Consider the following 18372-nt stretch of genomic DNA (forward strand, 5'->3'; position numbering starts at 1 on the left):
CTTGGTCATAAAGTAGGGCATTATGTGCCTTCCTAGTGCACTCTGGGGCTTGGTCATAAAGTAGGGTATTATGTGCCTTCCTCTGGGGCTTTAGGGTATTATGTGCCTTCCTAGTGCACTCTGGGGCTTGGTCATAAAGTAGGGTATTATGTGCCTTCCTAGTGCACTCTGGGGCTTGGTCATAAAGTAGGGTATTATGTGCCTTCCTAGTGCACTCTGGGTATTATGTTCCTTCCTAGTGGAGCAGTGGTCAATAAGGCATCGCAGTGCTAGCGACGTCACTACAGACCCGGGTTGGATCCCAGGGTTTGTCGCAGCCGGCCGCGACCTGGAAGACCAGTGAGGCAGCGCACAATTGTACACCAACTGGTTACCCAGAATGACCCCAGCCCAGACCTGTACACCAGCTAACCCAGAATGACCCCAGCCCAGACCTGTATACCAGCTAACCCAGAATGACCCCAGTACAGACCTGTACACCAGCTAACCCAGAATGACCCCAGCCCAGACCTGTACACCAGCTAACCCAGAATGACCCCAGTCCAGACCTGTATACCAGCTAACCCAGAATGACCCCAGCCCAGACCTGTACACCAGCTAACCCAGAATGACCCCAGCCCAGACCTGTACACCAGCTAACCCAGAATGACCCCAGTCCAGACCTGTACACCAGCTAACCCAGAATGTCCCCAGTCCAGACCTGCACACCAGCTAACCCAGAATGACCCCAGCCCAGACCTGTACACCAGCTAACTGGTTACCCAGAATGACCCCAGCCCAGACCTGTACACCAGCTAACTGGTTACCCAGAATGACCCCAGCCCAGACCTGTACACCAGCTTACCCAGAATGACCCCAGCCCAGACCTGTACACCAGCTAACCCAGAATGACCCCAGCCCAGACCTGTACACCAGCTAACCCAGAATGACCCCAGCCCAGACCTGTACACCAGCTAACCCAGAATGACCCCAGTCCAGACCTGTACACCAGCTAACCCAGAATGACCCCAGCCCAGACCTGTACACCAGCTAACCCAGAATGACCCCAGCCCAGACCTGTACACCAGCTAACCCAGAATGACCACAGTCCAGACCTGTACACCAGCTAACCCAGAATGACCCCAGCCCAGACCTGTACACCAGCTAACCCAGAATGACCCCAGCCCAGACCTGTACACCAGCTAACCCAGAATGACCCCAGCCCAGACCTGTACACCAGCTAACCCAGAATGACCCCAGCCCAGACCTGTACACCAGCTAACCCAGAATGACCCCAGCCCAGACCTGTACACCAGCTAACCCAGAATGACCCCAGCCCAGACCTGTACACCAGCTAACCCAGAATGACCCCAGTCCAGACCTGTACACCAGCTAACCCAGAATGACCCCAGACCTGTACACCAGCTAACCCAGAATGACCCCAGACCTGTACACCAGCTAACCCAGAATGACCGCAGTCCAGACCTGTACACCAGCTAACCCAGAATGACCCCAGCCCAGACCTGTACACCAGCTAACCCAGAATGACCCCAGCCCAGACCTGTACACCAGCTAACTGGTTACAACATTTTGACTGTCACTTTCTCATCCCATCCTACAAAGGAGGATGTTTGCAGCATTAGTCAGAATGGCTTTTCCAAAAGGTTCTGCTTCTCAAGTCGAGATACAGTACGTGGACTAAGTGGCCTAGCTAGTGACCTAGCTTTATTTATTTTTTTGTCCCCAGAATTTTTAGATTTTGCTTTAAGGACATACATGTTTCAACCAGACTAAAGCCTACACAGCTATATCAACGTAACGCATATACCGCCACCTAAACCCCCAATGATTAGGAAATGGGCATGAACAAGGGGCTTTGTAGCCCAGCACACGGGGGCTTTGTAGCCCAGCACACGGGGGCTTTGTAGCCCAGCACACGGGGGCTTTGTAGCCCAGCACACGGGGGCTTTGTAGCCCAGCACAGGCTACCTGCTGGTTACTGGCCCAACGCTCTAACCACAAGGCTACCTGCCGCCCCCCTCTAACCACAAGGCTACCTGCCGCCCCCCTCTAACCACAAGGCTACCTGCCGCCCCCCTCTAACCACAAGGCTACCTGACCCCCCCCCCTCTAACCACTAGGCTACCTGCCCCCCCTCTAACCACTAGGCTACCTGCCCCCCCCCTCTAACCACCAGGCTACCTGCCCCCTCTAACCACAAGGTTACAACATTTTACCTGTCACTTTCTCCTCCTAACCACAAGGAGGATGTTCTAACCACAAGGTCAGAATGGCCCTCTAACCACAAGGTTCTGCCGCCCCCTCTAACCACAAGGCTACCTGCCGCCCCCTCTAAGTGGCCCACAAGGCTACCTATTTATTTTTCTAACCACAAGGCTTTTTGCCGCCCCTCTAACCACAAGGCTACCTGTTTCCGCCAGACTAAACCACTAGGCTACCTGCCGCCCCCTCTAACCACTAGGCTACCTGCCCCCCTTAACCACTAGGCTACCTGCCTCCCCCTCTAACCACTAGGCTACCTGCCTCCCCTCTAACCACTAGGCTACCTGCCTCCCCCCCTAACCACTAGGCTACCTGCCTCCCCCTCTAACCACAAGGCTACCTGCCGCCCCCTCTAACCACAAGGCTACCTGCCGCCCCCTCTAACCACAAGGCTACCTGCCGCACCCCTCTAACCACAAGGCTACCTGCCGCCCCCTCTAACCACTAGGCTACCTGCCTCCCCCTCTAACCACTAGGCTACCTGCCTCCCCCTCTAACCACTAGGCTACCTGCCTCCCCCTCTAACCACTAGGCTAACTGCCCCCTCTAACCACTAGGCTACCTGCCTCCCCTCTAACCACTAGGCTACCTGCCTCCCCCTCTAACCACAAGGCTACCTGCCTCCCCCTCTAACCACAAGGCTACCTGCCGCCCCCTCTAACCACAAGGCTACCTGCCGCCCCTCTAACCACTAGGCTACCTGCCTGCCCCCTCTAACCACAAGGCTACCTGCCTCCCCCTCTAACCACAAGGCTACCTGCCTCCCCCTCTAACCACAAGGCTACCTGCCTCCCCCTCTAACCACAAGGCTACCTGCCGCCCCCTCTAACCACTAGGCTACCTGCCTCCCCCTCTAACCACTAGGCTACCTGCCTCCCCCTCTAACCACAAGGCTACCTGCCGCCCCCTCTAACCACAAGGCTACCTGCCGCCCCCTCTAACCACAAGGCTACCTGCCGCCCCCTCTAACCACAAGGCTACCTGCCACCCCTCCCTCTAACCACAAGGCTACCTGCCTCCCCCTCTAACCACTAGGCTACCTGCCTCCCCCTCTAACCACTAGGCTACCTGCCTCCCCCTCTAACCACTAGGCTACCTGCCGCCCCCTCTAACCACAAGGCTACCTGCCGCCCCCTCTAACCACTAGGCTACCTGCCGCCCCCTCTAACCACAAGGCTACCTGCCGCCCCCTCTAACCACTAGGCTACCTGCCGCCCCCTCTAACCACAAGGCTACCTGCCTCCCCCTCTAACCACTAGGCTACCTGCCTCCCCCTCTAACCACAAGGCTACCTGCCTCCCCCTCCTAACCACAAGGCTACCTGCCTCCCCCTCTAACCACTAGGCTACCTGCCGCCCCCTCTAACCACAAGGCTACCTGCCGCCCCCTCTAACCACAAGGCTACCTGCCTCCCCCTCTAACCACTAGGCTACCTGCCTCCCCCTCTAACCACAAGGCTACCTGCCTCCCCTCCTAACCACAAGGCTACCTGCCTCCCCCTCTAACCACTAGGCTACCTGCCGCCCCCTCTAACCACAAGGCTACCTGCCTCCCCCTCTAACCACTAGGCTACCTGCCTCCCCCTCTAACCACTAGGCTACCTGCCTCCCCCTCTAACCACAAGGCTACCTGCCGCCCCCTCTAACCACAAGGCTACCTGCCTCCCCCTCTAACCACTAGGCTACCTGCCACCCCTCCACTCTAACCACAAGGCTACCTGCCCCCCCCTAACCACAAGGCTACCTGCCGCCCCCTAACCACAAGGCTACCTGCCTCCCCTCTAACCACAAGGCTACCTGCCTCCCCCTCTAACCACAAGGCTACCTGCCTCCCCTCTAACCACAGGGCTACCTGCCCCCCTCTAACCACAAGGCTACCTGCCCCCCTCTAACCACAAGGCTACCTGCCGCCCCCTCTAACCACAAGGCTACCTGCCGCCCCCTCTAACCACAAGGCTACCTGCCGCCCCCTCTAACCACAAGGCTACCTACCCCTCTAACCACAAGGCCCCTCTAACCACAAGGCTACCTGCCACCCCCTCTAACCACAAGGCTACCTGCCGCCCCCTCTAACCACAAGGCTACCTGCCCCCCCTCTAACCACAAGGCTACCTGCCTCCCCCTCTAACCACAAGGCTACCTGCCTCCCCCTCTAACCACAAGGCTACCTGCCTCCCCCTCTAACCACAAGGCTACCTGCCTCCCCTCTAACCACAAGGCTACCTGCTCCCCCTCTAACCACAAGGCTACCTGCCTCCCCCTCTAACCACAAGGCTACCTGCCTCCCCCTCTAACCACAAGGCTACCTGCCTCCCCCTCTAACCACAAGGCTACCTGCCTCCCCCTCTAACCACAAGGCTACCTGCCTCCCCCTCTAACCACAAGGCTACCTGCCGCCCCCTCTAACCACAAGGCTACCTGCCTCCCCCTCTAACCACAAGGCTACCTGCCTCCCCTCTAACCACAAGGCTACCTGCCTCCCCCTCTAACCACAAGGCTACCTGCCGCCCCCTCTAACCACAAGGCTACCTGCCTCCCCCTCTAACCACAAGGCTACCTGCCTCCCCCTCTAACCACTAGGCTACCTGCCACCCCCTCTAACCACAAGGCTACCTGCCTCCCCCTCTAACCACAAGGCTACCTGCCACCCCCTCTAACCACAAGGCTACCTGCCGCCCCCCTAACCAAGGCTACCTGCCTCCCCCCTCTAACCACAAGGCTACCTGCCGCCCCCTCTAACCACAAGGCTACCCTGCCCCCTCTAACCACAAGGCTACCTGCCGCCCCCTCTAACCACAAGGCTACCTGCCTCCCCCTCTAACCACAAGGCTACCTGCCACCCCCTCTAACCACAAGGCTACCTGCCACCCCCTCTAACCACAAGGCTACCTGCCGCCCCAATTACATTTACTTTAATGTAAAAACAAATAAGTTTATTAAACTAAACGATAAATACAAAAATGTAACATAAGCTGTGGACGTCTATATGATCAGTAGTGTGTGGATGAGTGGAGAGTTTTCTGGTGAAAACAGACCAGCAACCAAAAGGTGGAGGAAGCCACCCTGCCCAGGTGAATACAGACCAACAACCAAAAGGTGGAGGAAGCCACCCTGCCCAGGTGAAAACAGACCAACAACCAAAAGGTGGAGGAAGCCACCCTGCCCAGGTGAATACAGACCAACAACCAAAAGGTGGAGGAAGCCACCCTGCCCAGGTGAAAACAGACCAACAACCAAAAGGTGGAGGAAGCCACCCTGCCCAGGTGAAAACAGACCAACAACCAAAAGGTGGAGGAAGCCACCCTGCCCAGGTGAAAACAGACCAACAACCAAAAGGTGGAGGAAGCCACCCTGCCCTGGTGAATACAGACCAACAACCAAAAGGTGGAGGAAGCCACCCTGCCCAGGTGAATACAGACCAACAACCAAAAGGTGAAGGAAGCCACCCTGCCCTGGTGAATACAGACCAACAACCAAAAGGTGGAGGAAGCCACCCTGCCCAGGTGAAAACAGACCAACAACCAAAAGGTGGAGGAAGCCACCCTGCCCAGGTGAAAACAGACCAACAACCAAAAGGTGGAGGAAGCCACCCTGCCCAGGTAAAAACAGACCAACAACCAAAAGGTGAAGGAAGCCACCCTGCCCTGGTGAATACAGACCAACAACCAAAAGGTGAAGGAAGCCACCCTGCCCAGGTGAATACAGACTGTTGGCTGATGTGGCCAGCCTGCCCTGGTGAAGAGGGAAGAGATGTTGTTGGCTGATGTGGCCAGCCTGCCCAGGTGAAGAGGGAAGAGATGTTGTTGGCTGATGTGGCCAGCCTGCCCTGGTGCGAACCATCTGACGATCCTCCCAGGCCCACTGGCCTGTAACAAGCGGACTGACTACCAAACAGCAGATCCCAGTAGACCGAGTGGGAGGGATGTCACAGATGGTATTTGTGATGCTGCTCTAGAAGATGTGGGTTAGAGGTAGTCTCCTCTGGAAGATAGGGGTTAGAGGTCGTCTCCTCTAGAAGATGGGGGATAGAGGTAGTCTCCTCTCCTCTAGAAGATAGGGGATAGAGGTAGTCTCCTCTCCTCTAGAAGATAGGGGATAGAGGTAGTCTCCTCTCCTCTAGAAGATAGGGGATAGAGGTAGTCTCCTCTCCTCTAGAAGATGGGGGATAGAGGTAGTCTCCTCTCCTCTAGAAGATGGGGGATAGAGGTAGTCTCCTCTCCTCTAGAAGATAGGGGATAGAGGTAGTCTCCTCTCCTCTAGAAGATAGGGGATAGAGGTAGTCTCCTCTCCTCTAGAAGATAGGGGATAGAGGTAGTCTCCTCTCCTCTAGAAGATAGGGGATAGAGGTAGTCTCCTCTCCTCTAGAAGATAGGGGATAGAGGTCGTCTCCTCTAATCCAGATGTGCTCTGTCATTAGTTTTTCCTGTAACCTCTGTCCTACCTCCTATCTGATGCTGTAGTGGTTGAGTCCCAAATGGCACCCTATTCCCTATATAGGGCACTACTTTTTTGGGGGGGTGAAGCCTGTGTCTTCTGTCAGACCAGACTTTGGTGAGTGTTCAGATGTAAACCTGCGGTTAGATCACGGCACAGGAACACAATGGCTGGTTGGATTCAGGGTCACGGTTAGTTTGTGTTTCGAATTTGGCAGTACTATTCATAAACTGACTGACTGGCCAAAACAGGACATAATCTAACAAAATATTATTTTTAAGTTCCTGAAATGTTATGAATCACACCCTGTACCTCCTCCTCTGCTGGAGAACTGTGTCTTTAAACAAACATTGTGATTGGACCTTTAAAAGTGATGTGTCAGGTGTGTACCATATGTAAACATATGCTGTAGAGTACAGTCACTTCCTTTCAGTACAATATATCTGGTGATGCTGTAGAGTACAGTCACTTCCTTTCAGTACAGTATATCTGGTGATGCTGTAGAGTACAGTCACTTCCTTTCAGTACAGTATATCTGGTGATGCTGTAGAGTACAGTCACTTCCTTTCAGTACAGTATATCTGGTGATGCTGTAGAGGACAGTCACTTCCTTTCAGTACAATATATCTGGTGATGCTGTACAGTCACTTCCTTTCAGTACATTAGCCTTACAGTATATCTGGTGATGCTGTACAGTCACTTCCTTTCAGTACAGTATATCTGGTGATGCTGTAGAGTACAGTCACTTCCTTTCAGTACAGTATATCTGGTGATGCTGTAGAGGACAGTCACTTCCTTTCAGTACAATATATCTGGTGATGCTGTACAGTCACTTCCTTTCAGTACAATATATCTGGTGATGCTGTAGAGGACAGTCACTTCCTTTCAGTACAATATATCTGGTGATGCTGTACAGTCACTTCCTTTCAGTACATTAGCTTTACAGTATATCTGGTGATGCTGTAGACTAGTCTGTAGCTGAAACGGTATGGATATTAGCTGTGTCATTAGACTACATATCGAGCAAAACATATTTTGTGTGTGTGTGTGGCTCAGTTGGTAGAGCATGCCGCTTGCAATGCTAGGGTTGTGGGTTCGATTCCCACGGGGGATCAGTATGAAAATGCCAATATAATGTGTGTGTGTGTACACACTGTTGACGATGATGTTGTGAATAAATTGATGTGTTGTTTGTGTGTGTGTGTGTGTTGGGTTTCTCAGTCGTAGGTGTTGGATGTAATTCATTAGGCAGGTCTGTACTCGTCAGTATCTGATGTCACACTAGTCTGTCTCTCTCTCCAGTTTCCTTCCTTATAACCCAACGCCTTCTATAAAGAACTATTGTAAATCACACGGATTCCTCCTCCTACCCGTGACCCTCGCCCCCCTCTTCCTCGCCCCCCTCTTTCTCGCCCCGCTCTTTCTCGCCCCGCTCTTTCTCGCCCCCTCTTTCTCGCCCCCCTCGTTCTCGCCCCCCTCTGTCACAACAGACAATAAGCTGCTCCTGTTGCGTTGCGTTAGGCTGAAAGACATCTCTTAATGCTGGATGTGAGCTGCTCCTGTTGCGTTAGGCTGAAAGACATCTCTTAATGCTGGATGTGAGCTGTTCCTGTTGCGTTAGGCTGAAAGACATCTCTTAATGCTGGATGTGAGCTGTTGCGTTGCGTTAGGCTGAAAGACATCTCTTAATGCTGGATGTGAGCTGTTCTATCCTCTGTCTCTCAGGGTTTGGACGGCTTCCACAGTTTGGTTATCAGATGAGTTAGGAGGACAGTTTTATGACTGAACAACGTTGTATTGGCTTTGATTTTGGGGCCTAGTTTTATATTCCACGGCTATGATGAAGCATCGTCCTAGTTTTAAGATGCGGTCCTCTGTCGCTCAGTTGATAGAGCGTGGTGCTTGTAATGCCAAGGCTAGTGTGTTCGATTCCCGGGTCCACCCATAGATAAATGTATGCATGTATGACTAAGTCACTGTGGATAAAAGCCTCGTTGTTGTTACTAGTATTGTTGTGTATAATCCAGGCTGTATCACAACCGGACGTGATTGGGAGTCCTATAGGGCGGCGCACAATGAGCCCAGCGTCGTCTGGGTTTGGCCCGGGGTAGGCAGTCATTGTGAATACCACCTGCGGCCGGGTCCAGTCCCGTCAGCAAGACCAGGACCCAGTTGTAGAGGGAGGTGTTCATTCCCAGAGTCCTGAGCTTGGAGGGGACAATTGTGTTGGAACGCTGAGCTGTAGTCAATGAACAGAATTCTCACATATGTATTCCTCTTATTTAGGTGGGTGAGGGCAGTGTGGAGTGCATTTTGGATTGCGTCGTAGTTCACTGTATAGGGAATGGGGTGTCATTTGGGAAGATTTAGGTTAATATATGCTTAACCTACATCAGCCAGTGAAATATTTAACAGGGATAGGGGACGAGGACCTGATCCCAGATCATGACAATTCCTGACCATGGGAGGTAACAGGACAGCACAAACAGATCTGGGACCAGGTTAGCAGAGGACAGGCATGTTAAAGGATAGGGGACGAGGACCTGATCCCAGATCTGGCTGTGCTTTCATGCCAACTCCTGACCGGAGGACAGGCATGTTAAAGGATAGGGCCGGAGGACAGGAAGGTTAAAGGACAGGGCCGGAGGACAGGAATGTTAAGATAGCTACTGCGGCGGGTTTTATAGGAGCTACTGCGGCGGGTTTTATAGGAGCTACTGCGGCGGGTTTTATAGGAGCTACTGCGGTGGAACTAACTTTATTTTCCCATCTTTTCTTTCAGAGCTTTCCATGCGGGTGGCGATCAGAAGGTAAGAGTGTCAGGTCTGCATCCCAAACACCACCCTTATTCCCTGTATAGTAGTGCACTACTCTATCAGGCCTGCATCCCAAACACCACCCTATTCCCTGTATAGTGCACTACTCTATCAGGGCTCAGGTCAAAAGTAGTAAGATATACATGGAAAAGGGGTTTTGCATTTTTAATGTCTGTGTCTGTCTTAACCTCACACCTCCTGAAACCCTGTGAATGGTGATGCTTCTGCAATGTGAATCAACAGATCCCTGTCTTCACTAGGCAGTGACTAAGCAGTCAGTCAAGTCCTACGTCTTTCACAGTCCAAAACATTATTACCCTGTCTAAGACAATGCTCACATACCGTTTCCCCTGCAAGGCTGTTAATATTGCATTGTGGTGTCGGTTGAGAGGAATTGACCCTGTTTGGCTCCTAGTGGTGTCTCTTAACAACTTAAACCCTCACATTGCATTTAAAGTCTCCACAGTCATTCTGATTAAAATGTTTATTGGAAGGCAAATGAAACATTTTACCCCTAGTGTCATATCATCCTCTCTGACACAGAGAAATCCTAGCTGAGGACAAAAAAACAGTTCAGTGTCATATCCAAGCTAACAGAGACCGAGGAAGATCCTCAGTGGGACAAACTCCAACATGGTTGTTTTCCAAATGGCTCTCTATTCCCTACGTAGTGCACTACTGTGGGTAGTCAATGGGTCAAAAGTAGTATATAGTGAATGGGGTGCCATTTGGTACACGAGTCAGACAAGTTGGGTGTGTTCACACGTCTTCGGGCCTCTCCTCTCTCCACACAGAGGGACAGAGCTGGCCTTGGCAACACCTACTGTGGTTCTGATGTTCTGAGCCATGTTGAGGCTAACACAGCTGGAGCAGATGTGTGTGTGTGTGTGTGTGGTACATTACCACACTTTATTTATTTATTTATATATTTTCATGTGTGTGTTTTCTCTAACTGCATGTTATTTGCTGTGGTTTTTGCCGTGTCCCCCCCCTCTCTCTCACACCCTGTAGGATTTGCTCGCCCCCGCCTCCGTTCAGCCCAAATACTCCTTTGCCCCCAGCACCGCTATCAACAAGATGGCGCGGCCATTCACGCCAGGCGGCGGCAACACGGTCATTAAACCAGTGGCGTACGCCCCTAAAGTTAACACCCCGGCCCCCGTCAGCATGCTACAGCCACACAACGGGTAGGTACACAAACAAACAAACAACCAACCATGCAAACCAAATCAAATCTCAAAGACTAAATGTTTTCCCGGTGTTTGGGTTGTGAAACAAGTCACTCTGGGTTCCTGTGGTTTCAGTATTTTATGTCAGATCTGAATCATTCAGGGAACTTTCTGGGGGAGGAGAAATTGATGACCGCACCTTTTTAAGAGCGGTTGCGTTGTCGTAATGTTGATGTTTATTTAACTTGAGAAGTCCGTTTTTAAGAACAAATTCTTATTTACAATGACGGGCCAAACCCGGACGACGCTGGGCCTATGGGACTCCCAATCACAGCCGGATGTGATACGGCCTGGATTCGAACCAGGGACTGTAGTGACACCTCTTGCTCTGAGATGCAGTGCCTTAGACCGCTGCGCCACTCGGGAGCCCAAATGATGATCTGATCAGAAGATGTCTCCTCCTGGACTGTTGGGACCAGACTGTTGGGACCAGACTGTTGAGTAGAATACAGGAAATCAAATTTGACTTCCCATCAGCCAAATTCTCTCCACAGTGTCGTCAACATTCCTCAGTGACAATGTTGTTCGTCTGTCTAAAAGGTCCAAGAGTGGTCCGTTTTTAAAAAAACTTTCTCATTTAGGTCTGGTAGGAAGAGCCGTGTGTGGGGGGGGACCTGGCGTCCCAAACTGTTTCATTCAGGCCCCTCTTCCATCATTGGGGAACGTCCCGTCCGTACCAGGGGGGGCGGCGTCCCAAACTGTTTCATTCAGGCCCCTCTTCCATCATTGGGGAACGTCCCGTCCGTACCAGGGGGGGCGGCGTCCCAAACTGTTTCATTCAGGCCCCTCTTCCATCATTGGGGAACGTCCCGTCCGTACCAGGGGGGGCGGCGTCCCAAACTGTTTCATTCAGGCCCCTCTTCCATCATTGGGGAACGTCCCGCACCAGGGGGAATGTTTTTGTAACTCGGCGCTCCCTTCAATCTGGGCCCCAAATGGCACCCTATTCCCTATAGAGTGCACTACTAGAGGGCCTTGGTCAAAAGTAGTGCACTAAATATGGAATAGAGTGCCATTTGGCACTAATAAATAGTTTAATCTCTGGCTTGCTTTAACAGAAGGGAACAGTTTAAAAAGCTGGTTAACTAAACTGGACATGTTGTGAGACTGACGTCATGGAGGTCATGGAGGTCATGTAGGTCATGGAAGTTGTTTAATCTTCCCCCTCTTCCTAACTGTGTACTGTAGTTAAGTGTCCACGCGACACCCACCTCAGACGGGGGGGGGGGAACCTGTATACTGCTTTACAAGGGTTTCTTAATGCCATTGGTCGGTTCTAAACAGCAGGTGGTTCTACGTCGACTGAAAAGGACCCTTGGATTTCATGTTATCCACATGTGTGTTTTCATGTTATCCACATGTGTGTTTTCATGTTATCCACATGTGTGTTTTCATGTTATCCACATGTGTGTTTTCATGTTACCCACATGTGTGTTTTCATGTTACCCACATGTGTGTTTTCATGTTAATCACATGTGTGTTTTCATGTTATCCACATGTGTGATTTCATGTTATCCACATGTGTGTTTTCATGTTAATCACATGTGTGTTTTCATGTTACCCACATGTGTGTTTTCATGTTATCCACATGTGTGTTTTCATGTTACCCACATGTGTGTTTTCATGTTATCCACATGTGTGTTTTCATGTTATCCACATGTGTGATTTCATGTTATCCACATGTGTGTTTTCATGTTATCCACATGTGTGATTTCATGTTATCCACATGTGTGTTTTCATGTTATCCACGTGTGTTTTCATGTTATCCACATGTGTGTTTTCATGTTATCCACATGTGTGTTTTCATGTTATCCACATGTGTGTTTTCATGTTATCCACATGTGTGTTTTCATGTTATCCACATGTGTGTTTTCATGTTAATCACATGTGTGTTTTCATGTTAACCACATGTGTGTTTTCATGTTAATCACATGTGTGTTTTCATGTTATCCACATGTGTGTTTTCATGTTATCCACATGTGTGTTTTCATGTTATCCACATGTGTGATTTCATGTTAATCACATGTGTGATTTCATGTTAACCACATGTGTGTTTTCATGTTATCCACATGTGTGTTTTCATGTTATCCACATGTGTGTTTTCATGTTATCCACATGTGTGTTTTCATGTTATCCACATGTGTGTTTTCATGTTATCCACATGTGTGATTTCATGTTATCCACATGTGTGTTTTCATGTTATCCACATGTGTGTTTTCATGTTATCCACATGTGTGTTTTCATGTTAATCACATGTGTGTTTTCATGTTATCCACATGTGTGTTTTCATGTTATCCACATGTGTGTTTTCATGTTATCCACATGTGTGTTTTCATGTTAATCACATGTGTGTTTTCATGTTAATCACATGTGTGTTTTCATGTTATCCACATGTGTGTTTTCATGTTATCCACATGTGTGTTTTCATGTTATCCACATGTGTGTTTTCATGTTATCCACATGTGTGTTTTCATGTTAATCACATGTGTGTTTTCATGTTACCCACATGTGTGTTTTCATGTTAATCACGTGTGTTTTCATGTTATCCACATGTGTGTTTTCATGTTATCCACATGTGTGTTTTCATGTTAATCACATGTGTGTTTTCATGTTATCCACATGTGTGTTTTCATGTTATCCACATGTGTGTTTTCATGTTATCCACATGTGTGTTTTCATGTTATCCACATGTGTGTTTTCATGTTATCCACATGTGTGTTTTCATGTTATCCACATGTGTGTTTTCATGTTATCCACATGTGTGTTTTCATGTTATCCACATGTGTGTTTTCATGTTAATCACATGTGTGTTTTCATGTTATCCACATGTGTGTTTTCATGTTAATCACATGTGTGTTTTCATGTTATCCACATGTGTGTTTTCATGTTATCCACATGTGTGATTTCATGTTATCCACATGTGTGTTTTCATGTTATCCACATGTGTGTTATCCACATGTTTTCATGTTATCCACATGTGTGTTTCCACATGTGTGTTTTCATGTTATCCACATGTGTGTTTCCACATGTGTGTTTTCATGTTATCACATGTGTGTTTTCATGTTAATCACATGTGTGTTTTCATGTTATCACATGTGTGTTTTCATGTTATCCACATGTGTGTTTTCATGTTATCCACATGTGTGTTTTCATGTTATCCACATGTGTGTTTTCATGTTATCCACATGTGTGTTTTCATGTTAATCACATGTGTGTTTTCATGTTACCCACATGTGTGTTTTCATGTTAATCACATGTGTGTTTTCATGTTATCCACATGTGTGTTTTCATGTTATCCACATGTGTGTTTTCATGTTATCCACATGTGTGTTTTCATGTGAGAGGTGTACTGGTCACCTATAACATGACTTAGTCTGTGTCCTCAATGGCACTATATTCCCTGTACGCTGAGAGTACAAAACATTAAGGACACTTGCTCTTTCCATGACACAGACCAGGTGAAAGCTACTTGTTACATCCTGTCTAGATGAAGAGGAGGAGACGGCTTAAAGAATGATTTTAAGCCTCGAGACAATTGAGACGTGGATTGTGTGCCATTCAGAGGGTGAATGGGTAAAACAGAATATTTGAAGTGCCTTTGAACCGGGTATGGTAGTTGGTGCTGGGTGTATCGGCTTGTGTCAAGAACTGCAACTCTCTACAGTTTCCCGGTGTGTATCAAGAATGGTCCACCACCCAAAGGACATTCAGCCAACTGGACACAACTGTGGGAAGCATTGGCGTCAACATAGGCCAACATTCCCGTGGAACGCTTTCGACACCTTTGTAGAGTCCGTGCCCCGAGTGTTACTGTACGGGTTTTTTTTCTTCCAGATGTTGGTGGGAATATTCCAGAAAGGAGTAGGTAGGAAATCCAGAATACTCTGATCAGGATTTCTGGGAAAGTTTCCAGGATCTTGCAACCCTTATTCCATGCCTGATACTTGGTACATAGTCTACGGCCTTTGGTCACCGTGTCGGGGATGGGATAGGAAGGGTTAATGTCTTTTTGGTGAGGTCTAGATGTTGTCTGCGGCTGTATTTAGCTGTGCTGTGCTCAGGATCCTTTCGTTTAGAATTTGCTGAGCTGTCAGAATGTTTTTTTTACTGTGGTGGTGCTGCGTTACCTAACGAGCCTTGCTTGGAGAAGTCACACGGACCTGAAAGCCTGCCTTGTATAGCTCTTCTCATGCTTTCACTGTCTAAAACACTTCATGGAGAGATAGAGGTTAAACATATCATATGTAATATAGGTTACATGACGCGTCACGTTATCAACAGTTAAGACCGTGTCTGTATTCTGTATAGATCTTCTCATGCTTTCGGTGTCGCAAGCACGTCATACTGAGAAATGAGGGTTTATAACACTAGAAACAGTTGACTCTTTCGTGGGAAAAAAAGCTTAAAATTCAACCTGTGTTCTTCATGAGACTATTTTGAATCTCTTAAATGAAGTCATACAAAGTTGTTGTGAAGAGTTTTTTTTTTTTTTTTTAAAGACTTAGTTTAGTCGTCTTTTTCCTTCATCGGTCTTCCTCCAGCGACTTTAGAGGATTAGGTTTCCCACAACCCACCACACTATTTGCCGGCCGGATTCTAAACTGCCACTCCTTCACACAGCTGCTTTTCTTATGACAGAGACTAAATCATACTGAGGCCTGTCGTTCCTGTTCAGGTCTAATCTGTGACTTGCTAGAGGGCAGGGTTGTAATGGACTGCTGTTCAGGTCTAATCTGTGACTTGCTAGAGGGCAGGGTTGTAATGGACTGCTGTTCAGGTCTAATCTGTGACTTGCTAGAGGGCAGGGTTGTAATGGACTGCTGTTCAGGTCTAATCTGTGACTTGCTAGAGGGCAGGGTTGTATGGACTGCTGTTCAGGTCTAATCTGTGACTTGCTAGAGGGCAGGGTTGTAATGGACTGCTGTTCAGGTCTAATCTGTGACTTGCTAGAGGGCAGGGTTGTATGGACTGCTGTTCAGGTCTAATCTGTGACTTGCTAGAGGGCAGGGTTGTATGGACTGCTGTTCAGGTCTAATCTGTGACTTGCTAGAGGGCAGGGTTGTATGGACTGCTGTTCAGGTCTAATCTGTGACTTGCTAGAGGGCAGGGTTGTATGGACTGCTGTTCAGGTCTAATCTGTGACTTGCTAGAGGGCAGGGTTGTATGGACTGCTGTTCAGGTCTAATCTGTGACTTGCTAGAGGGCAGGGTTGTATGGACTGCTGTTCAGGTCTAATCTGTGACTTGCTAGAGGGCAGGGTTGTATGGACTGCTGTTCAGGTCTAATCTGTGACTTGCTAGAGGGCAGGGTTGTATGGACTGCTGTTCAGGTCTAATCTGTGACTTGCTAGAGGGCAGGGTTGTAATGGACTGCTGTTCAGGTCTAATCTGTGACTTGCTAGAGGGCAGGGTTGTAATGGACTGCTGTTCAGGTCTAATCTGTGACTTGCTAGAGGGCAGGGTTGTAATGGACTGCTGTTCAGGTCTAATCTGTGACTTGCTAGAGGGCAGGGTTGTAATGGACTGCTGTTCAGGTCTAATCTGTGACTTGCTAGAGGGCAGGGTTGTAATGGACTGCTGTTCAGGTCTAATCTGTGACTTGCTAGAGGGCAGGGTTGTAATGGACTGCTGTTCAGGTCTAATCTGTGACTTGCTAGAGGGCAGGGTTGTAATGGACTGCTGTTCAGGTCTAATCTGTGACTTGCTAGAGGGCAGGGTTGTAATGGACTGCTGTTCAGGTCTAATCTGTGACTTGCTAGAGGGCAGGGTTGTATGGACTGCTGTTCAGGTCTAATCTGTGACTTGCTAGAGGGCAGGGTTGTATGGACTGCTGTTCAGGTCTAATCTGTGACTTGCTAGAGGGCAGGGTTGTATGGACTGCTGTTCAGGTCTAATCTGTGACTTGCTAGAGGGCAGGGTTGTATGGACTGCTGTTCAGGTCTAATCTGTGACTTGCTAGAGGGCAGGGTTGTATGGACTGCTGTTCAGGTCTAATCTGTGACTTGCTAGAGGGCAGGGTTGTATGGACTGCTGTTCAGGTCTAATCTGTGACTTGCTAGAGGGCAGGGTTGTATGGACTGCTGTTCAGGTCTAATCTGTGACTTGCTAGAGGGCAGGGTTGTAATGGACTGCTGTTCAGGTCTAATCTGTGACTTGCTAGAGGGCAGGGTTGTATGGACTGCTGTTCAGGTCTAATCTGTGACTTGCTAGAGGGCAGGGTTGTATGGACTGCTGTTCAGGTCTTTTGTATGTAAAGGAAAAAGATGGACGTCAAAATAACACTATTTAAACGCATCAAATAAGCTTGTTGACCAATCAGAACCTGACTATGAAATGTTTTAATGTAGTTTTTACACATTGACTACACCATCACACCTATTTCATATGTATCAGCGACTCACCGATATGTAAACTATGATACTGGTGAAGTTTTGTCTTGTGTCCCTGCCGTTCCAGAACGAGGTCGGACTCTGGGACAGCGCTGGTCAGGAAACAAACGCTAAGCTAGTTAATGGATGCAAACGATGTCGTCGTCCCCCCCCCCCCCCCCCCCAAACAACATTCATGGAATATATTCCAACCCTGCTGGAAGGTATTCATTCTTCAGAAGAACAGGTTGAATTTAAGGTCTTTTCACTAGAAGGTATTCATTCTTCAGAAGAACAGGTTGAATTGAAGGTCTATCCACTATAACAGTAGTAATCTAGTCTATGGGCGTACTAGTTAGTTTGGCAAGGCTGGGGGTGATACAGAACAAAGCAGGGAATGTGTCCGATGTCTAGGCATGTTGTATACTAGCAGGTCTGGTGAATTTGTACAGAGGTTCCTGTCATGATGTAGATCAGTGAGAGGAAGATGAGGACTCTGGATGACTGTCACACAGCCTGCCTGTTGTAGATCAGTGAGAGGAAGGTGAGGACTCTGGATGACTGTCACACAGCCTGCCTGTTGTAGATCAGTGAGAGGAAGATGAGGACTCTGGATGACTGTCACACAGCCTGCCTGTTGTAGATCAGTGAGAGGAAGATGAGGACTCTGGATGACTGTCACACAGCCTGCCTGTTGTAGATCAGTGAGAGGAAGATGAGGACTCTGGATGACTGTCACACAGCCTGCCTGCGAGTTTTGCGTGACAGTCACGGAGTCTGCGTCGTCAGAATCCGTCCAATGACACAACAGCGTTACTGTGTCGTTATTGGAGTGTGTACGCACTGGACGTACCGTGCCTTCGGAAAGTATTCAGACCCCTTGACCTTTTTTCTACATTTTATGTTATAGCCTAATTCGAAAATTGATAAATGTTTTTCTCAATCAACACACAATAATACCCCGTAACCACAAAAAAAAGATTTTTTGAAATGTTTGCTAATTTATTAAAAATTAAATTAAATATCACATTATTCAGACCCTTTGTTAAAACAGCAGTGATTACAGCCTCAAGTCTTCTTGGGTATGACGCTAAAAGCTTGGCACACCTGTATTTGGGGAGTTTCTCCCATTCTTCTCTGCAGATCCTCTCAAGCTCTGTCAGGTTGGATGGGGAGCGTCGCTGTACAGCTATTTTCAGGTCTCTCCAGAGATGTTCGATCGGGTTCAAGTCCGGACTCTGGCTGGGCCACTCATGGACAATTTA

General features: G+C 48.9%; 1 protein-coding gene across 1 annotated transcript in view; it reads left to right on the plus strand.

The window, feature by feature from the left end:
- Positions 1–18372, plus strand: part of pdlim7 (PDZ and LIM domain 7) — a 75505-nt gene that overhangs the window by 16562 nt on the left and 40571 nt on the right. Inside the window, exons 3-4 of the mRNA XM_065019099.1 lie at positions 9478–9505; positions 10523–10698. Coding sequence (XP_064875171.1) covers positions 9478–9505; positions 10523–10698 — 204 coding nt within the window. The remainder of the gene's footprint in view (positions 1–9477; positions 9506–10522; positions 10699–18372) is intronic.

This window comes from Oncorhynchus nerka, linkage group LG6 (genome assembly GCF_034236695.1).
Source record: "Oncorhynchus nerka isolate Pitt River linkage group LG6, Oner_Uvic_2.0, whole genome shotgun sequence".
Taxonomy (NCBI): Eukaryota; Metazoa; Chordata; class Actinopteri; order Salmoniformes; family Salmonidae; genus Oncorhynchus; species Oncorhynchus nerka.